Source organism: Anas platyrhynchos, chromosome 6, assembly GCF_047663525.1.
Source record: "Anas platyrhynchos isolate ZD024472 breed Pekin duck chromosome 6, IASCAAS_PekinDuck_T2T, whole genome shotgun sequence".
Classification (NCBI taxonomy): domain Eukaryota; kingdom Metazoa; phylum Chordata; class Aves; order Anseriformes; family Anatidae; genus Anas; species Anas platyrhynchos.
In genome coordinates, this window is record NC_092592.1 from 33,102,050 (window position 1) to 33,115,274 (window position 13,225).

Here is a 13,225-nt window from a genome sequence, read left to right on the forward strand (position 1 = left end):
CACTGGCACGCTGCTTGCTAGAGGAGTGCACTGATAATCGGTTTAAGACCAAAAGCATTGTTCAACCAAAAGCTATTTACCTTACTTTATCAATTCAAATGTGCATTTCAGACTAGTCATGGGGAAAAAAAATAATCCTTGACTATTTTCAGACATAAAATGTCAGTGTGTGCATTAATGGATCAGTCTATTGTATTATTTCAAGATGAGGTGGCTCAGCATTATATTTCCTGGCAGCACAATTAAAGAGTAATCTATTGATCTATAATGCCAAGAACACTGCAACATATATTCTTATAGAAAAAGCTATCCTTTTTACTTAAAGGTGGAAGAAAACAACAGCTGTAATTGCTGACAACTGATGCCATTTTGTAGGCAGGATATGGTCAGAGGTATATGAAATACAAATATAAAAACTACTGCACCCTCAAGACTCTGTATAATTGAACAACTGACTCAGCAACACAATTCAAGTGCTTGCCTATTTGCAACCTTATAAATAATCCCTCAGCTTTCCTAGGGCCATGCAGTACGCTTGAAGTTAAAGAGACGCCTAAGCCACTCTAGGGAATAATTAGCAAAAAGGATCATCCTGGCAGAAGCTGGCACACCTTCAGATGTTTAACAGGAATTATTTTTTTCCTAGTTCTCAACAGTGTTAGGTATTTTTTATTTAAACAGATACTTGAGATGCAAATAAGCACTGTGGAAAAACAAAAATTTTTGATTTTCTTCTACTTGTGGTCATTACTTTGTAACAGTTCAGCCTGTAGTAGCCTGTAAAGAACCACTTAAAGAACCACATTCAAAATAAATAAAAAAAGTAAAGCTTTATTATATTAGCTAGAGGCCCCAAGAGCTAGAGATGGTTCATTAAAATAGCACCCCATTGTGTTTCACATTCATTTTGCTTTTTCAGACAGCCACAAAGGTAGCATCAAATGAGCCAAGACATGCAAGAAAAATAGAAATCTGTTAATCAGACATTTTTTCTTCACTTTGCCTTTCTTGAACTTTGATAATTTTTCCAGCTGAGAGGAGAAACTCTGTAACACTCTCTTCACAATGTAGACTTCATAGTAACTGAGACAGAAATAAATTGGGAAGGAAAGAGATCAAAGTTGAAAGCTTGGTTTTCTTTCAGTCCTCGTATTTATTTCTTGTACCTTTTTAAGGTGTGATGTGCTATAAGCATGACATCAAAGAAAGCAGCACTCCTCTTGTTATGTACTAAAATAAACTGGATATTATTGTAGTGTCTCTTCTGACAAGTCACACGATTACAAGAAGATACACAGCAACTTCACTCAAATGCTGAACAGAGAAACTATATTAGAAGAAAAAGTCCTCTAGGTCACTGTAGAACCTCCTGAATATCTTAGCTGAAAATTTCCTTTTCTCTCCCAACGGTGGATCTTCCATTGCAGATGCAGAACCAGCACATGTGATGGCACAAAGCATGAAGCATTTCTGTCGCTGCATCAAACCCTCGGGCTCCCCAGCACCACGTCCGTTCTCGGAGCCTAACTGCAGGGTAACTGCAGTCCTCCTGCCCTCAGCTCCAGCGAAGCACTAGAAGAGACTCCATCTTCTTGCTAGAAGGCCTAATTTAGGTACCTAACAGAAGCTGGTAAAATTTTTCATAACATCTGTCAAAAACAAAACTAAGAATAGGGGGCTACCTTTCAATACAGTGGAAAGAATGTCACTGATGGAGGATGCCAGAAATGACATCAGATCCGTTCATCCACTGCCAACATTTCTGCTAAAAGCAGCTTTAAATATGCTGTGTTGGCTAATCTTTGCTTTGTAATTAAATAAATCCTACAGCACCACTGAACCCTTCCTCTCATGGTCAGCACTATCGTCTGGTTGACGAATCAGCTGTGCACACACGCACAAGTGATCAAGAGCCCCGTTAAAACCTGAGACATGTCAGTTAAGCAAAATGATGCTCTGCCAGCCACTCGCTTCTCACAGGGACTCTGTTCTGCACCACTACAGACAAAACACCCTGATGGGGCTGACAAAAGGCTTGGGATTTAGTTCAATTCATTCATGACATGAAATGACGTGTAACATAAAACGTAACTACTCATATTTGGCAAACTGTGCCACTCAGCACAGAACAGGCCTTGTTATATTTCCCTGACACGTACAACGTGGTGCAGCTCTGCCCATTAAATGCTACGAGAGTTATTCAAAGACAATACTGCATGATGAGTCTTGATCCTGTAGTGGAAGTGCAGGGCATTTGACATCAAGCCAGCCTAAAATTTTGGAATAGGAGATAGGAAAGAAGGTCTTGCGATATTGGGAAAACCATACTAGTGGTAGTATGAACTACAGGAATTGTGAATGAGTCAGTTGGAACAGCTACAAAGACTCTGAGATCACGGTGTTGATAAATTGATTGATATTTACCATACTATATTCACAACAATAATTTACAGCAGTATTTCTTCAGCAGTAAGTTCTTGACTTTATCCTGCCATTCCTTGACCATAAGCTGTCTACTGAGGGCATTTTTTTTTTGCTAGACAAGGTCATGTATGTCTTGGGCTGCTAGAAAAAAAGTCACTGTTCCAGCAGATGACATTTAACCAAATGTTTGTGGCTTTTTTTTTGTTGTTGTTCATTTGTTTTTTAAAATAAACTTAAACTAAAACACAATTTAATGTCAAGATGTCCCTTCCCATCTTTGGGAACAACCTGTTGCTGCATTCTTAGTCATCATCACAGATTTTCTGTCCTTCCTGGTACTTACACTATGCTAAACACTGCATCCAGGCAGTTACTCCATGATGGGAGGTTCAATTCTTCAGTTCATGCAGAGTGCAACCAACTATTACAAGGGCATAGTAGTTTTTTTCTGTTTGTTTTGGTGGGTGTTTTTGTTTTGTTTTAAGTGTAGACACTCCCTTAGTGTATCACACAGATTAATTAATGTTGATATTATCACTCTGAAACTTGTTTAATACACAGATTTAACGCTGACACAGATCTATGACAAAAAAAAATCCATTTTCCACGTACCAACTCTTCAAGTTCAGCTTCATCATTCCTTCTGGTATTTAAAGTCTACATATTCAATCATTTGGTAGGAATTTTGCCCTGGTATCTTTTAGGAATAGTTCTGCAACTGAAAATAACAAGAAAACAACAACTAAAGAAAGCAGGCATGCCAGCCAACCTGCCAGGCTCTGCTAATGAAAACTGATTGATGAACTACTTCTAGCAGCACTGAGCAATATTTTCAGATGAATCAGTTAAAACAGGTGCTGACCACCATAGGATTTAGCAATAGAGACCTTATGCTATAAACATATGTTTATAACATATGTTTTCTGACTGAAACTAGTTGGCACCTTCCAGTTATTTCCTTTTTAACTACGAATGAATTACAAGATAAACCTTTATTTCGTAGTGGTTTTCTTTTATATTGTTTGTGTGTTGTTTTTTTCCCTCCACATTTATGCTTTCATTGGAATCCAAACCTTCCCAGTACTTTTCCTAGATTCAGTTAATTCATTATGAAGAAGTCATAAATTTCAGTTCTCCAGCTGCTTGCTGTAGAATAAGGTCAGGCCTTGCAAATAAAGAGAGACATCTGACAAAGAATTGGTGGGTCAGTTTTCTAGAATGGGAAAGCTAGCACATGAAACTGATTAAAAACGGGTAAAACAAAACAGTGTCTTCATTACTCGTTTTACTGAAATGACAAACACATATCTCAAAAACTGTCTCTGTTTATAAGATCTCAAAAGGGCTAGACTCCCAGCTTCCTCCTAATGCTAGAGAAGAGAAAGTACAAATTGCTAGAGTATGAAAGAGAAGCCATCAATTCTTCCCTCCTGTGCTTTATCAGTGTGGCAGTCAGAAGTTTATCTGCTACGACCTCAACAGTGAGAACAGATTTCCAAACCCACACAAGAGGTCGTCTGCACCAGCCAAAGCAGGCAGAGATATAAGCAAGACTTCCCCTACTCTCTGTGTATCTGTTCAGGAAGGGCAGAAGCAGATATTCAGTCTAACCTCACTAGAATGAATCCCCACTGGATTTGGACAGATGCTCTTTTCATCAGCACGTTCATGTAATGATATGGCAGTTTCCCACATCACAGCAACACAGAAATAGCTGATTTTAAACTTGCACTTCTGTGAGGATTAATTTATGTTGCAATCAGCCAAAACAGAATTTAAAAATAAAATAGTAAAGAAATAAGGAGGGGAAAAAAGTAATTTTGCACACCTCATTCACCACACACTGAGAGATGCAACAGAAATAGAACTGTTCTATCTTGTCCCACATTAGGTGAAGTGTTTGGCCTACAAGGAATAATTAGGAATGGAATTTGTTTTGTTGTTGCTGTTATAAACAGGTAGATTTTTTTGTTTTTTTTGAAGGTAAAGTGATACTTTTCATAAAGAGATATATAGAGTTATCTAATATGCATACCTGTACATTTTTTAAGCTCCATAAAGATAGATGATGTCTGTGTGAGACATTATTTTTAAGTGACAAATGTTGGATTACGCAATGCAAAAAGAAAATATGATTTTACTTTTGCCAGCTGTAACCCCTGAAGTCAAATGGGGTCCTGGGAGGTTTGTTTATCTGTGCAAGCATAAGAGAGTAAGCAACTACCCACACTTGGGTTACTAAGAAAGCTAAATGTCTTTTTATAAGCATGCATCTTCCTTCATGTTTTTTAAGATTGTGGTATTTAAAAAAAAAAAAAAAGTTTGACAAATTAATTAAGATTTGCAGGCTGCTTGCATGCACATCAGTGATGTTGTATCACTCGCTGGTACCTTACCACCAATGAATGGTCTTTTGGTGTTCAGAAGCAAAGTGCTTCCAGTGCCTCCTTGCAGGTTGCTACACGTCAGCAGTCAGTGCTGCTCAGTCATACCTGCAGCACCTTGTAACAAGGAAAAAGCAGGGCTTGCCAGCAGCAGCTGCCCAACATCCTGCTGCCCGCCTCCTGTGCAAAAGCAAACAGGAGTGACAGACAGTCGCAGGACAGCCAAGAACTCGTAGGTGTGCTTAGTCAGTAAGTCACAGATTGTACAGCAATGTTTCCTCAGGACAAATTCCAAAGAAAGCTGCCCTCAATCGCACAGATCAAGTTATCAGCTTTTCATTCAAAGCATTAATTAACAATACTTGGAACTTTTATGCCACCTTCCATCACAAAAAAGCACTGAAACCTCTTTATACAGAACTTACCCCACAGCAATAGCATGCTGTTATCATCTTCACCTATAAAACAGAAGAACCACGAAAACAGAGCAGGGAAGAGCTTCCCACAAGCACACAGTCAGAGCTGGACAATGAGGCTGTTTAATTCCACCTGGTTGTGCTCCACTCCTCACATTGCAAAATTCACTTCAGAGGAGAAGCACATGGATGCACACACTCACTGCTCAGCCATGTAGCAAAGTCCATGGACTCTGTTACATAAAATACACCAAACTGGGAAAGGGTTTAACTGCTTAATCAGTAAAAGTGAAACTAAAGAAATTGCTCTACTAGCAAACATGCAATATTCAGTCCAACAGAACTTCTTCAGACCGTTTTCCCTCTGTAAACCCAACACCCAATGTCCTGTGCATGTTTTAACCTATGTAATTTATCAGTAGAGCTATAGCCCAGGACAAACCTTTGCCGTTTTCAGAGCTCGGATGTATTTCTAGTTCCATTCGTGTTCTCAAGCAGTAACGTTTCTGGACCTCAGAAGCTACAGCCTTCCAGAGCAGAGATGTAAAGCCAGAGAAACGGCAGAGATCCTTCAGAGGTAGCTCACTTTATGGCTTTACTCCCAATATTTCCTGGGTTAGCAGTACTAAAGGGAGTGGCCCTAGCAAAATAGGTGTGTCTATGTTCCCAGTTTAAAGGAAGAGTGAGTATTTTCCTCTAGATATTCCATTCATCATCAGGACCATGGTATATTGCCCTTCAAACAGTGGTATGTTCCAGTGTATCAAGCACCTCAAAGCAGCTGATACCACTGATAACTTTCTTTTCCTAACCTGCCTCAAAGGCTGACTGCAGGCAGACTTCATTTTGTCCTACAACTGCTTTACTTCTATTTTACTCTGTGCCTCATTTCTACTCCACTGCTCTTCTTTTTTGGATATATTGCACCTAAACAAAAGAATAAGAGCCCGTGTAAGCCAGGGATCACAGAAACACCGTTTTATCACTTTCCGTACACACTTATAGCAGGGAAAGCTGAAGTCCCATGCATCTTCCTCAGGTTCCCAGAACATCCCACCCGGACAGAGGCAATTAGGCTGGCTACAAGTGTAAACTTCCAGGCACTTCCTTCTACGCAGTTGCACAAGAGACAAACTGTTCCACGAGCAGCTGAATTAATGAATCTTCTTGTCTGACAGATTTGTGTTCAACATCCTCAATACCCACCAGGTCTACATTACCTCCACGTAACATCCTCTTGGCAACAAGATTCCCAGAAAAGCTTTCAGTTCCTTTCCACTTGTCTGCTTTCCAAGTTCCTCTCCATGTCCTTTAGACCATCCACCAAAGCCTAAGGCTGTCTTCCTTAACTGCTTCAATCCCTTCAGTTTCCACCTGTACCACCTGAACTGCACACTCGCTTCTCTGGCTCTCTTCTTTCCCCTGGGCCCCAACAACTGGTTAAAACCTTTCAGTTCTATTCCCTGAAAGAATAGAAGAAGGAATCACATTTTTTCCCCTAAAATTTCACTTTTAATAACTCCCCAAAAAGGGCAAATACCCCACATTTTCTCTTGTCTGAACTCTTATGTAAAGATGTCAGAAACATACAAGATCTGCTGGGTTCCTGGGTAAGAACTCCTACATCCAAATTTTGGCCAACTACTTTTCATTCCCTGCTTCAAATAGTAAATCCTGAATTTCCTGAACTCTTGACTTCATTTTCCCCGCACTGAACTGTCATCTTCTCAGCCAGCTCGTTAAAATTACACTCATCCAGACGCTCAGACAGCTGTAAATGCAGGCCCGGAACCTGGCCTCCCTTCCTTTAGTCGCAGGCTGCTGTTCTCCTCCTTCACCTTTATGCTTTTTATTTGCTGCCAAATTACGTGTAGTACAGGACAGGGCGTTCACTCCGCTTGGACTTCAACGTGCCTGACAGAAAGTGATTAGCTCAACAGAAATGCTGCTTTCTCTCCACCCCCATCCTCCTTTCTAATAATCAAGGCACTCTGTGCTTTAATTACCTTCACTGACACTCTTATGTGGTAGGCAAATACAATTAGGCCTGTTCTACAGACAAAAAGAATTAGAGTGCTGCATTCCCAGGAAGCGTTGACCATTAGCACTTATTTTTGTTGACTCTGATCCTAGATACAGCTATGCAGTGCATATGTCTCAGACACAATTGCAGAGGCACGCTCTGGGTCTCCGGCCTCGTTCAGAGGCAAGTTCCTGGAGTAGGGCTCTGTGACTTCGGCAGCTAACCACATCTTGATCTTTTTTGCTCAGGTGAAGAGATGAAAGGAGAAGTTGAGAATGATGCAATAGACATCTACGTATTGTACAACTCACCGTGCTCACACCAGCTCTATATTATTAATAGCCATAGTACTGGACACTATGCTAGAGCCATGCATTAACTCTTCTGTGTGGCTGTGTATGTACATACGCACCCCTCTATAACACAGCTTGATTGTACGTTGACTTTCATCTATGTTAAATTAACTGACCATTTCTGGTAATTTAGTGAGAAGTGATCAATTCTCATGCACTTTACCAGTCCCCAGTCTCATCTCAGCAATCTCTGTTCACTTTTCTTTTGCTGAGGCTCTAGCCTCCAGAAACCCTGGGGGATTTGAAATCCATGGGTGTGCTGCCATAAACACTGTGTGTTGTTCCCATGAAAAAAAAGACATTCAAATCTCGCCAAGTGACAAGACTCTGAAATACTGCAGTCTGTTATGCTCAGCAGAGAGATGTTTTTGTTGGCTATTAAAGCACAGCAGAGACTTGTTAGCTATTAGATCTACAGCAATCTCACTGGATTTAGCTTACTTCATCCTATGCAGTTCTCAGGCCTGTTGTAATTCCTGCATTGTCTGAGCATAACCAGCCCCGTGGTGCAAGGGCCTTGCAGAATTTACACTGGTGCCAGCAGCACAGAGAAGCAACAACATCCTTGGTGACGCCAGCACACAGACTAACAATCTGATGGCTCTTAAACTGAAGAGTGTGTTTGTGAAGCTTTCATTTACATTTAATACCATTTTTCCCTGCTCTGGACTTCATGTAATCCAAACAGAAGCTCCCAGAGCCACAAACTGCCAACTATCAGGGAATGCCTTAATCAGGGACTTTATCGGCCACTTCAGACAGCCACAGATTCACGAAGCAGCAAATTCCTGTTGTGTCTGCTGGGAGACACAGCAGGCATCTCAGCCTCTCCTTCAAGTTTCCAAAGCATTTCTTCCTAGACAACATTAGACCATAATAGCTCAGCCTGGTCCCTGGAAGATCTTATCCTTGTTGAGATATTATTTCCCTTCTACAGATTAAGAAAACACTTAAGCAATCTGCCCAGGACCACAAAACTCTATGCTCAGCTTTGTGAGTCTGTACCTGGAATCCCAACCCTAGGCATTCAACCTCGTGTTTGGAGAAAATTATTAAGAAAGAAAGAAAAAAAGGGAGGAGAGGGAGCAGGAACAGGGACAGGGCTGAGGTTTTTAAGGACGAGTATGCTCTTATCATGAGGAAATTAACTTACCCTGTTCCTTCATAGCTTTTCTCCTTGTTTCTTCTCACTCCCAGCCCCACATAACAGAATATGCATGCACAGCTCCTGTGATGACGCAGCCTTTCACCGGAGCTGGTTCGTAAGGGCCAGCAGCAGAACCAGCAGCTCACAGGATGGAAATCACCAGCAGACTCTTCCTCGTTACTTCAGCCAACAACCTCCCTCACCTCCCAGTCTAGGCTGAGGCTCTTGATCGCTAGTTACTCTCCTTCTCATTTACTGCTTCCAGTGGTGACTATTCCAGATTTTTTTTCTCCATCCAGTGAAATTATTGCATCACCAGCAATGTCTCTGTCTCCCAGCAGAAACTAATTTACAGTAACTTCCTTAATGCTTGTGCGTAGCAATTATTTTCAAGTGTAACTGCTTGGAACAAGCGTTATGCCATGCACTCTGTGCTCCAGAATAATGAAACTTTATAGACATACAAAGCGAAGCCAGGCAAACACTCCTTCCCTGTGCATTGCTAATTGCATCCTAATTATAACGTTTTACATGTATTTACGCACCTTTCATCCTGCTGCATCCCAGGGCATTTTACAAAATGTCACACGGTTTTAAAGGCAGGCTTATATTAAGGCAGAACTCAGCACCCAGACAGCCCCAGAGCCCAGCACAGCAGCCCACATAACATGTGTTATGAGGGATGTTTGGGCCAAAGGCACAACACTGAACCCCTTCAGTTAGATAAAGACCTGCCCTCCCCCTTCAGACATCATTTGAAATTCTTGCATATCCATTCCATTTGATGATCTCAAGGTTTTAAAAACATTAATTAACTTGTACAGTATTCTAATTAGCTAAGGCTTAAATGAAGATATAAAACCTGCAATGCCTCTGCTAGCAGTCAAGAGCAACTGCTTAAGGGAAAAACCATACAAACCAGGGCAAACACTGAGTGAGCGCTCTAGATTCTCTCTCACGTTGCAGCAAGAGGTGGTTAGGCTGGGGACTGCCTCTGGAGCAGTGTTTGCCAGCTACCAAGGCACCCATTCTCTCTAAATTCTTCTAATTCCTCCCAGAACACCTCCCTCCTCCTTTTCACTGCTCTACACCCCGAAGTGGTGAGTTCCATCTTGCACTCCAACGAGGAATGAAGAAGCACTTCCCCAACAGCTCTTAGCTTTTAAGCCTCTCACTTACTAATTCAATGAGGTTGAGGCCAAAAGTCTCAAAAGTCTTTGGGGGGAAATAAATAAACAAATTGCAGAATCATTCTCTACATGCTTTCTCTGCCCATAGATTTTAGAAATTTTTATCCTCTTTCAACACCACTCGGTTTTAGAGGTAAACAAGCACAGAAGCCTTTTTTTTTTTTTTCCAACAAGACCTTACACCTGCATGAATACAAGCTGTTTATATGTGTCTAATTTTAAGTATTGTGTTTAAAATTTCCACCCATATAGACAAGTCACTTTCTGAGTTCACACGCTGAGGTAGTGACAGCCCTGATGAAAGGGCCCAGGCGTCCTTGTCCTTACAGTCATTACTAGAAGGCAAGAAGAGGGAGTAAATTGATTCTCTGATTCTAAATTGCATGCTCCCCAACATACACAGGCAGGAAGGATGGATGCTGAGTCAGCACTATTGGGATTTCAGCGTATGCTTGCAAGAAATGCGAGTATATCGCTTGTGATACACTGAGATTTAAATAGCTTCTCAGACTAAAATGGCAGTCTCCCATTACACTTTAAATAAAGATTTACTGAACAATTTTGTCTTTTTTTATGCTAAGCATTTGCTGAGCTACAACAATGTGCAACCTCCCTCTGTGCTTTTCCACCCCGAATTGTAGCTTGGGAACTTGCTGATACTGATTGCGTTCCCCTGACTTGGCTCTTAACACAGGCGCCAAGCAATGGATCACAAAGGGATAGCATGAAGATAAAATGTTTGGCAAACACTTGACTGTCATATGCTTTCTGTTGCCAAGAAACAAAAGAGGACCTATTAAAATCATCTCATTAATGAACTTTTCTATGTTCCTGTTTTTATTGGCATCTTGTTCATTAAGTAAATGCTTTTTCTTTCAGAGCGAAAATGTATTAGCAGAAGGAGTGACTTTTATTCCCACCAGAGGCTGGCATTTACCAAATCTTCACAATAAATAACTTTGAGTGAGATCCTCAGCTGGTTATGGTTGCTCTTGCTCTGTTTTTTGCTTTCAAATAATCTTTTTTTTTTTTTTTTTTTTTTTTTAACTTTGACACAATTTGGTTGCAATTGTGATCTGCTTGCTGAACAACTCTCAAGGAAAAGAAAAATATTTCACTCTGTCAGTGACAAGAAAACTTACATCCTCGCTTTTCTCAAGAAAAACACAACCCTCAAAGTCAGCTAATACCCAAACGAAAAGCCTGGTTGAAGAATTAATTCATAATGAGTAACTGCTGTAAAGATACAAAATCAGATTTCCAAAAGCAAAAAAGTGACAGGCAGGCATCAGTTGTGCAGATGTTCTCCTTCAACCCAAACACACGTGGCTTTATTTGTGTCAGGAGTTTTAATATAATACACCAAGGCTGACTGTCAGCACAGAAATTCCTCAGTGTGAGGCATGATGTAAGGGAGTGAACCAGACTCAGCATCACAGGACCCTGAGAGCACACCTGTCCTCGGCATCAGGCTTCACACATCACCTGGTGTGAATCTTTAAAACCGAAGTTTAATTTACCAGTCTCTGTGATACACTTCCCAGTGTATCAAGTTCAGCGGTCAGCAATTACAGGCTATAACATCACACAACTCTTCATCTAACCTGACCAAGTTCCAACCTAAAAAATAAACATCTACAAGTCCCACGGGAAGCCAGGTGTCAGGATTCAGTTCCTTCTGTCTCCTATACTAAATTTGTTAACAGGATGTTTATGAACTTTTTTCCTGTGACAGCTTCATCCATCAATTAAAACAGCTCCTTTCCCTTCGCTAGTGCCACGTACTCCTGGATGTGTTCCCTGACAGGTACATCTTCTCTCAGCATCTGTTCTGTTAGGCTCCACCAACACACACCAGTTTAGAGAAGTTGGGGTTTACCCACCCACCATCAGCCTGCCATCAAACAAGGGGTGAGCATTCTCCTTGACAGTCATTCCCCCAATGGTTAATTCCTAATGGGCAGCAAAAGTCCCTAGTCCCCAACTACACAAATATCACTTACTTACTAAAACTTAATTTTAACCTGTTTCTATGATTTGCCCCAACTCCTACGACATGCTGATCCCTACTTGGCACTGAATATGCCAACCAAATTTGCCATCAGTACACTTGGTTAGCAGACACCTATGTTTTCCATCTGTATGACCCCATAATCTCTTCCACCTTGATCAGTAATTTCTCAAAAACAAATATTCAAGTTTACAAATGTCTCCATATTTCATCTGTCATGTTTTACATGAGTATGTGAAAAGAGACCCCTCCTCAGACACTCTTGCAGCAGGCTCAAATCAGGTCAAAGGAATTCTGTACCCCAGAGATAAAAATCAGCAACAATGGTTAAGTTCTGTCATTAAGACTGCTCAAATGAGTCTGCAGTTCAGCTGACCTGCTCTACATTTTCAGAATAACCAGAGCATTGTTTCGGGGGTTAATGAGAAGTTCAGCCATTCATACTTCAGTAACACTGAGACACCACTGGAGGTAGCAACATCCCTGCATCAATTCAAACCTGATCAGGTGGGATAACCACCAGACAGGGGGGCAAATTAAGACATAAAGAGAAAGGAATGCCTAAGTCTAACTTTGCACGCCACAGATCAGGGGCAAAGCCAGAGCAAGAAGCTAGGTGTTACACCACTCCAGGCAGGACCCCACAAGACAGCTTTTCAGTTCTGTTTTCATGTGCAAGTACTGACACAGCCAATAGGAGAAGTAAAAATGACAACACATGAGCAATTTTACACAACTGAAAAATCAGCTGTCTCTCTCTTTTTGGTAACTGTTGCTTAGACCAATCACCAGTAGCTGAGGACCAAGGCTCTAAAATTTGCTAGAAAGGGAAAACCTGAAGCAGTTAATGGCTTTTACAGCACTTCGTGTGCTTTAAGTATAAAGCACAGTTGATAAGGAAAAATACTGGGAGAATTCAAATGATGCCTTATAGTTCTTTTTTGCTTCAAGGCAATTTTTATCACAGCCTACTGAATTATATTAAAAATCCTTTCATTAAATTTTTATTACCACTGACAATACTAAGTATGAGATGTGACTTCAGACCAAGAAAATTTTCTTTCTTATCACAGTGATTAAAGCAAGGTAATTCGGAAACCTAAGTAAGAGGGGTTTTTGTTTGTTTGTTTGTTTTTTAACTTCAACACCTGTCTAGTCAATAGCCACACAGCGAATTTCAGAATGTCAAGCACTAGTGAATCTGAATAAATAAGGTTTTGTTGTTGTTTTTTTGTTATGTTAAGCAGGGAAAACTGAAAGTGGTAGCATAACAGACC

General features: G+C 40.8%; 1 protein-coding gene across 4 annotated transcripts in view; it reads right to left on the reverse strand.

Annotated features, from left to right (window-relative positions):
* The window catches only part of ABLIM1 (actin binding LIM protein 1), a 191,032-nt gene that overhangs the window by 139,331 nt on the left and 38,476 nt on the right, over nucleotides 1–13,225 (reverse strand). The window contains exon 1 of one of the 4 annotated variants that reach the window (XM_072039807.1): nucleotides 8,754–9,021. The exons of 2 other annotated variants lie outside the window; for them this stretch is intronic. In XM_072039807.1, the coding sequence (XP_071895908.1) occupies nucleotides 8,754–8,766 (13 nt within the window). In that variant the 5' untranslated portion in view covers nucleotides 8,767–9,021. Of the gene's footprint in view, nucleotides 1–5,666; nucleotides 5,828–8,753; nucleotides 9,022–13,225 lie in introns of those variants that run through there. One more of the 4 variants, XM_072039804.1, reaches the window with a different exon arrangement.